At 41.5% G+C, this 9,177-nt stretch overlaps 1 protein-coding gene across 1 annotated transcript; it reads left to right on the forward strand.

Moving 5' to 3' along the window:
- Positions 1 to 612: 612 nt before the first annotated feature.
- Positions 613 to 6,540, forward strand: LOC307201823 (vomeronasal type-2 receptor 26-like; the record flags this gene model as incomplete). The annotated part of the gene is made up of 4 exons (XM_079951280.1): positions 613 to 690; positions 2,805 to 3,032; positions 3,423 to 3,549; positions 5,639 to 6,540. The coding sequence occupies exons 1-4, from the start codon at positions 637 to 639 to the stop codon at positions 6,538 to 6,540; spliced, it is 1,311 nt and encodes a 436-aa protein (XP_079807406.1). The 5' UTR covers positions 613 to 636.
- Positions 6,541 to 9,177: the final 2,637 nt, after the last annotated feature.

Genomic DNA, 9,177 nt, shown 5'->3' on the forward strand with positions numbered 1-9,177 from the left:
GATAGAATCCTCTGCTGAATCACAAACCCTGTTATGAACTGCCCATCTGTAGGCATAAATTGAGAACCAACTTTATAAAATAGATCCTGATTTCCTCTGAAGCAACACCATAAAGTTGAAAAACTAATTAAGTTGATTTTAACTGAGGGGGAATTAGATGCTATGCCAGTCAGGCAATTAAAAATACTGTGATTAGCTGATGGAGATTGAGCTCCTTATGTGAATGGAAATAGTTTGTATATCCCATTGCTATGTAATTCAGGATTGATCAGAACTGACTCTGCTGGGTCTTTCATCATTGCTGACTCAGGTAGTACAGTTTAGATATGAAATGCTTCCTGATGCTAAAGATGCACTATTTATATGGATGTTCAAATGGACATGTCAACTGCATTTCACAATGCATAACACTGCTATATAAATGGATGGTGTTTCTTTCCAATGGATGGTGTTTCTTTCTCTCTTTCCAACACAACTCTCTTTAGCTCATATATGGCCCGGCTCCAGTGATGAATGATAAAACACCAGGACTTCCTTTCTACCAGATGGCCCCCCAAGAAGGCCACCAGTTTGCAGGGATTCTTTCTTTGCTTCTGCATTTCAGGTGGACATGGATTGGGGTCGCTGTAGTTGACAATGAGAGTGGAGAAAGATTTCTACAAAAGGTGCTCCCACTCTTTTCAAACAGAGGTATTTGTTTTGCCTTTCAAGAAACAATCCCCAAATTTACTTTTCTCACTGAAGGACTCACTCTGATGAAACAGGGAGCAATAATACATGATAGAATGATGGGTAGCAAAGCCAATGTTGTGGTGGTCTATGGAGAAGCTTCTACCACTGTATTTTTTAGATGGCTTCCATATCTATCAATGCTTGGGAGCACAAAAACGAACGTAAAAGGTAAAGTATGGATATCGACAGCCCAATTTGAGTTCATTTCATTGACCTTTCAGCGGGATTGGGATGCAACTATATTCAATGGTGCTATAACCTTCAAAATTCATTCCAATAATCTACCAGGATTTCATCAATACATTGAGGGCAGAAACCCTTCCAATGCAGAAGGTGATGATTTCATCTGGGATTTCTGGCAACATGCCTTTGGCTGTGTATTCCCACATCGCATTCTGGAAGGTGTGATGGGGGATATCTGCACAGGAATGGAGAATTTAGAGAAGCTTCCTGCATCTCTCTGTGAAATGAGAGTGCAAGGTCTAAGCTACAGCATCTACAATGCTGTCCACGCTGTTGCCCATGCATTGCATGCCATGTTCTTACAAAGACTCAGTTACCCAGGAATGGTGGATGGAAGGAGAGAGAAACTTCAGAAGCACCAGTTTTGGCAGGTAAGGGGCAAGATATCCTTAAGTTGCAAGAGGCTAAATATTGGGTGTTTAACGTAATATTGGGTGTTTAATGTAACTAACTGCTAACAATTTTTTCTTCTTTCCTGTCTTCCCTGGCACCTGGAAATTATAGATGACCCCTTATTCAATATACCATCCTGCTTTCCTCACAGTCTAAAAACGTAATTTTGTGTTAGAGTAAGTCCCTCTCTGAGAGGCAGCAAAAGAGCAGACACAGAGAGACAAGGAGGAGGCAATGAGGAATTCCAAAGGGAGAGGAAAGAAGCTGCGAGCAGCAGTGATCTGACCTTTGTGCACAAAGGACAATGTGGAAATAGGCAGCCAGCAAATTCTGATAATGACAGAGAAGCAGTAGAGATAAGGAAAGCAAAATCTCCCAAAACTCGTAGGCGAGCAAAGCTTGCTGAAAGGAGGGAGAAGGGGGGAAAGAAAAAGTGGGGGCTTTCCTGTTATGGCAGGAAGGGGTGGCGCTCAGTCTCGGCACCTGGAGGTTCCAGTGAGGACTGAATTAGCTGAGCTCTAACCAGAGCTGCTAATAAACCAGAGCAATAAATCTGAAATAATTAACTGCTGGAGTCGTGTTGTGTTTGTGTGGGGGAGACCCCAACCTGACATTTTACAAATACTTTCCAGAAATGCAACTGCATTATTCTGTAACTGTATGGAAAACACAGACACTTGATTTAGAGTCTTTCAGATTTTGCACAAGGCTCCTTGTTCTGTATGCACAATATATACTGTATACTGGCAATTCTGCTTATTTTTGTAGCATCTGTGTTTGCACTCCATTCAGTCCTAATGTATGAATGTATCTTCCTTCAATATTGTGCTTCACAGATGCCTATATATACCTGCTGGAATAGTACACCTTCACCCTTGTATTACACAGACATACATTTTCCATGCACAAGATACACAGAGATATGCTTATTTAATCCTAGGTTGTTTACCTATTCACACGCCTATTCATTTCTTTTCTCAATATCAGCCCAATTACAACTACAATCTCAAGCCAACCACTTGAAATACAATTAGTCTTTCAGAAAGCTTTCATTGGCTATACTATAAGCCCAAATGTGGCATGCAGAACATTTGGTAAGAATTTGGTTCGGGATGAAAGGTTGTGAAGCATTAACACTTCCTTCTCTACCTGAAACCTTCAATACTGAACATGGACCCTTTTGGGCTGAAGCCACACACCTCCTCCACCCCTCCACCCCAGTTAAAACCAAGAGGATTCCAAGACACACACAACTAAGCCTACATGCAGTGCTAATGGGGAGTGGATTATAGGGAACACTGCAGGCCATATGTGAGCCCCAAATAGGCTACATATATGTTGCAGGCAGGGTTGCTCCCCTCTCTACCCTAGATATCTTTTTGAAGCATTCAGATCCACCCTTTTCTAAATGCTTGCCTTCTCTCTTTTCAATCTAGCTCCATCATTTTCTGAGAGGTGTCTCATTTAACAACAGTGCTGGAGACACAGTGTCCTTCAATCAGAATGGGGAGGTAATATCTAGCTTGGATGTTATCAACTGGGTTATTTCCTCCAACCAGTCCTTTCATAGGGTAAAAATTGGGAGGGTGAATCCTGAGACTTCTCCAGATCTTGCCCTCACACTTCATGAAGATGCCATAACATGGCATGGATGGTTTAACCAGGTAGAGTCACATTGTTAGCAATTCAAAAGAGATTCATTCTTGAGTGAGCAATTGATGTCAAAGATTAAATTCAATTGAGAATCAGAAAAACTTACAAATACTCATTTTATTTTACTGGATGTAAATTCATGTATTTGTCCAGGATATAATTCCACACATTTTCAGTCCTAAAGGAGTGTAATATTGTGCAGTCTGGTAAAATATGTATAATATCTCCTATGTATTCATTGTTTTAATACAGACGGTGATGAATTATTCTCTGCAGAGCTGATCTACGGCTTACTGAAATGTTGTGACAATTTAGCAACATAAGGAAGGTCTCCAGAACCTCACTGATTCCAAATGCATTATTCTCATTATTCTCATGTTTCTCCTTCATTTACTGATTAGGTTCGGCCTCTTTCTGTCTGTACTGAGAGTTGTCACGCAGGATCAAGGAAGAAAGTGAAGGAAGGAGAACCGTTTTGCTGCTATGATTGCATCCCGTGCCCAGAGGGAAAGATTTCAAACCAGGAAGGTAAGAGTTATGCACAGAAATTTGGATCCAGATGCAGAACTTGCATGGATGCTTACAGGCGTTTGTTAGAGAATGTCCTATTAAGCAGTCAAGGGGTAGGCAGCTGTTGTGGCCCAATGTGACAGGCCCTCATCTCTAGAGAGCAATGCTGGGGTCACGGGGCCACCTATCGGAGAGCTCCCTAGCTGCCACTCTGGATTGTCAAGCTTTCCCGCCATCTGGTCATTCAATTCCAGCCACCTGGTCGTACTGAGTGGGTGGGGCTGTAAACTGTTAGTCCTCAGGGACTGTAGTCAGCTGAAGAACCACTCTTCCTGCCCTCCCTATTCACTGATGCTGTGGGTTTGTTCTTTGTTAATCTTTTTTCTTTCTAAGGCACTGTGTTTATTGGCTTTGCTCTAGTTAATGATTCCTGTATTCAGAACCAGGAAGGAATTTGACTCTAAACAGTTTGGCCCCTTTTGTTGTTTTTGCCTTCCCCATAGCAATAGTCACATCTTTGGCAGGGAAGGCATTGGGTGGACTCCTTCTAGTCTATCATTCTACGGTGTGTGAAGTGATGCACACACCCCACCTCAGAACTGTGCGACAACAGGGTACTCTGTAAGAGTGGTCTAGTTGGAAGTCTATGTCCAAAACCAAGTCATGTAGCAGATGGCCCATAGATGTTTCTTCACCAACTTGGGAGACTGTGTGGGATATAAGCCCATTGCCCAAGCAAAGTCCAACCTACATCTGGAATCAATAAAGTTGTGGCTAAAATTAAAACCCAGACAATTGTCCTGTCCAGTCATTTCACAGGCTTGGCCTTGCTCCCTCAGGAGGGGTCATGGTGAGTGGGTCCAAAATAAGCAGAGTTTGCCAGGCAAAATCAGCTATTCATTGTGAATTCATTCTGCTTAATTTGTGAGAATATTACAAAAGGTTGCATCACGCAAATGTAAATCTTAAATGTTCTAGTGTAATTCCAAATCACATTACTTATTGTAAAATGTCTGTGCTTTTTGAGGTGGAACTTTTGTATGCGAGAGCTCCAAATTCAATATAATAGCACATTACCCTATGTCATCATAAGGAATGAAACTTAATTTTAGCAAGTTTCATTAATAAAGATAAGTTTCCATGTGTTAGGAACTCAAATCTGCTATTATCTTTGTGACTGAACAACAATTAGCTTCGTAAGTCTACATTTGAATAAAAAGCAGATAAAATGCTTTAGGAAAATCAAAGGATTTCACCTTCTGAAAATGTCAGGTAATGCTAAATAATAACAAAATTAAATGAATTCAGTATATAATATTAATATATAATATAACTGCAAGTACTTGAAAGTCATTTTAATGAATTTATATATTTATGTATTTTTACAAACATTTTACTATGGGAATACTAACTTAACTAAAATATCTCCTGAATTCACAAGTCATGTTACAGCTTTTATGCAGCCCTGATTTCGGCATTTGAAGGATGAAAAATTCAACATGCCCCAAATAATAACACAAGGATGCCTTTAGAGCACAAGATGCTGCACCATGTAGCTCTCCCTACCAATTAGGCCACCATCTACCACAATTACATAGGATCAGAGAGCGCAGAATATATTTTCTGGTTTGAAAAGGTAAAGGTAAAGGTACCCCTGCCCGTACGGGCCAGTCTTGACAGACTCTGGGGTTGTGCGCCCATCTCACTTAAGAGGCCAGCGGCCAGCGCTGTCCGGAGACACTTCCGGGTCACGTGGCCAGCGTGACATCGCTGCTCTGGCCAGAGCCAGAGCCGCACACGGAAACGCCGTTTACCTTCCCGCTGGTAAGCGGTCCCTATTTATCTACTTGCACCCGGAGGTGCTTTCGAACTGCTAGGTTGGCAGGCGCTGGGACCGAGCAGCGGGAGCGCACCCCGCCGCAGGGATTCGAACCACCGACCTTTCGATTGTCAAGCCCTAGGCGCTGAGGCTTTAACCCACAGCGCCACCTGCGTCTGGTTTGAAGAGAACCTTAAATTTTGAGTGAGCAAGAGAAATGAAGCATGTTGACGTAATTGATGGATTATGTATGAGCTGGGGACTATACCATTCTTTCTTTTTCCCCAGATATGAATGACTGTGATAAATGCTCAGACAAAGACTATCCAAGCAAGAACCAAGATGCATGTATTCCCAAGGATATAAGCTTCTTGTCTTATGAAGAACCTTTGGGCATCAGTTTAGTCTGCTTTTCACTTTCATTTTCTCTGATTACAGCTCTGGTGCTGGGTACATTTGTGAAGCACCATGACACTCCCATAGTCATTGCAAACAACAAGAACCTCACCTACACTCTCCTCATTTCTCTCCTGCTCTGCTTCCTTTGTGCACTGCTCTTCCTGGGCCAACCAAAGAAGCTGACATGTCTCCTCCGACAAACCACTTTTGGCATCATCTTCTCAGTGGCTGTTTCTTGTGTATTGGCAAAAACCATCACTGTGGTTCTGGCTTTCATGGCCACCAAACCTGGATCCCGGATGAGGAGATGGGTGGGGAAGGAACTGGCCAACACCATTGTCCTTTGCTGCTCCTTTGTCCAGGCAGGGATCTGTATTGTGTGGCTAGCAACATTTCCCCCATTTCCAGATGTAGACAGTTACTCAGTGTCTAAAGAAATTATACTAGAATGCAATGAGGGGTCTGTGATGATGTTTTATGTTGTTCTGAGCTATATGGGCTTCCTGGCAATTATTAGTTTCATTGTCGCTTTCCTGGCCAGGAAATTACCTGACAGTTTCAATGAAGCCAAGTTCATCAGTTTCAGCATGTTGGTCTTTTGCAGTGTTTGGCTATCCTTTATTCCATCCTACCTGAGCACCAAGGGCAAATACATGGTTGCTGTGGAGATCTTCTCTATCTTAGCCTCTGGTGCTGGACTGTTGGGTTGCATCTTTTCCCCCAAATGTTATATTATTGTGTTCAGGCCTCAGCTGAACAGCAGGGAGCAGCTAATAAGAAAGAAGAATTAAAAAATGAAAGAATGAAAGAAAAACTGTCCTTTGCTCATCAAAAGGGACTGCGTGTATGTTTCTTTCTGTATATACAGTAGAACAGTTCACTGTTGTCCAATTCTCCTTGGCTGAAAAAAAATCACTTGGAATCCAAAAAAGCACAGAAAAGTCCCTTGCTTAAAAACTACAGTTGCAACTTTCAAATCTAGATGAAAGCTACTAATTCCTACCTAGTCCACACTTTCTTCTTTTATCTACAAACGTTAAATCAGTTTGGAATAATGAATTCAGTCTACAAAATCACAAAGAAAAGTCTTTCTTAAAAACTACCTTTGGATTTTTCAATTCTAGATGGAAGCAACTAATCTTTGTGGGGGTGGGGTGAGGAACGGAATTGCCATTTACCTTCTTGCCCGGAGCGGTACCTATTTATCTACTTGCACTTTGACATGCTTTTGAACTGCTAGGTTGGCAGGAGCAGGGACCGAGCAACGGGAGCTCACCCCGTCGCGGGGATTCGAACCACCAACCTTCTGAACGGCAAGTCCTAGGCTCTGTGGTTTAACCCACAGTGCCACCCGCATCCCAATGATACCTACAAAGTGGCAAAAGAATAAGGCATGAACAGCTAGGAAGAAAAAGAACAAACATCAGAAAAACAAGCTTTGAGCTTTTCGTAGAAATGAGGGAGGACGACATGGGAGTTGAATGCATGTGAGCTGCACAGGAGCACGCAAGCTGCTGGCTAGTTTTTCAGAAGCTCTTTTTATTAGCAGAAATCAACAGTTTAAAAATAGTAGTGAAACCACCCTGAACTTAACATATTTCCAGCAAGGCACATTTCCAGGGTTAGTGATACAAGTGTCAAACCAGGTGTTTCCCCCAAATGTTCCCCTGATCCTTGAAAGTCTGCTTCACTTGTCACGCTCCAGTCAAGCATTAAGTGGAACATTAAGCAAAGCTTTCTGCAAGGGAGGCAAAGGTCAGAGAGTGGGCATGGTGGCTAGACACGCTGTAGAGTGTCTTATGCTGAAGTGGAGGTGTGCCCCCATGCTGCATCTGCCATCTCCACACTTTTTTACTACACAATTAGGTGGGGGGCAGGTCCAGACTTGTGTTCTGCACATTTAGTATGAAAAGTCACAGAAATGAAGCACAAAGCTGATTTGACAGGAGTGTGTTATAGGCCTGTGGCACAGAGGCAAAAGAAAACCCATCAATTTGATTTGATGCTGAAGTTATTTTGGTCAATGCCACCGCAGCATAAATCTCAAACTATCATCTGCTTATCTGCTTGATTCTTCCCTTTGGTTGCACTTCATACAGTTTACAAAGGATGTTCTCTTTTACTTACTGAATTCTTTGTGCTTTGTATATATTAGACATATTATACAACAATGTTTTCGTTATTTGAATTTTTATTCCCCATTTTTCTCTCCCCTATGCCCAATAATTTGGCTTCTGTTAATTAGGATTAGTTTTAACCAGTTATTCTTCAGTCAGCCTGTATATATCCAAATTGAATTAAGATAAACCTGAACTAGAAAGGTTTTTCTGAAAAAGAAAATGCCCCCAAGTGCTTCAGAGGTCCCTGTGTCAGTTTGAGATGTTTGGCAAGAACCTACTTCTGCTCAGCTGCCTCATTCCATTTCTTAATTCAGGATCTGTAGGGTGGGGGGCAGGGTTGCACACAAACTCCTAATTTCCCATGGGACAGCCACTCCCTTATTTTAACACCTTGCAGGCTTTCATTCATGATCTGTGGGCTGCATTTGGAGCATAAATAGCTGCCTTGTTGGTTCATTAACTCGGGATTGTCTAATGGAGCAGGTGCATAACTTGGCAATACTCATGGATATGTGTTAATTGTGAGAGGGCCAAATGACCTTGCTGGCTGGGAATGGCTTGTACCAGCTTCACTTGATACACTATCTATGGCTGTATATAGATTGGAATCACTTATCTACAATACACGATGCATCATAGCAGCATTTCCCGAGTTCTTAGAAATTGCCTAATGTAAATATCTGTTTTCCATTTATGTACAAAATATCAATTTAATTAACAATCTTAGTGAATAGTTAATTTTGCATCCAGCTGATTTAAAGTAAGTTGTGGAAATTCCTTCCCACGGGGGTGTTTCTATCATTGCAAAGGGATGGGTGACAGCACAAAGGGGTCACATTGAGAAACTGAGTTATTGTGGCATGAAAAGTAGCAAAAATATCTCAGTTTGTATGTTTAAAAAACTGGGGCAGAGCTTACAAAAAGATACTGAATCAACTTTTCTTTCTATAAATTATGTTGGCAATAACATTTTTTCAGGAAGATCAACCCTTTCAAGAAAAAAGTTGCTTTTTGCTCTAATGGTGGTACACAATTATCTCCAGTGTCAGTCACTCAATCTTCTTATTACAGTCAATTATAAGTATTCACTATTTCCTTCACAGCCTTTTGACTAAGATCATGCAAAACATCCAATTTGATTCATGCTGTGGGTCATTCCAATCACAATAGTCTCTTGCCATCTAACTGTTCAGAAAAGAAATATTTCCATTCTGATGTGAAAAACATGTTTTTTTCAGCAATTCCCAGAGGAAATCCCCACATCTGAACAGGCGATTTCCTGATTCATTAATTCTGAAAAGCACTAAT

Source organism: Podarcis cretensis, assembly GCF_951804945.1.
Source record: "Podarcis cretensis genome assembly, chromosome: 13".
NCBI classification, from domain to species: Eukaryota; Metazoa; Chordata; class Lepidosauria; order Squamata; family Lacertidae; genus Podarcis; species Podarcis cretensis.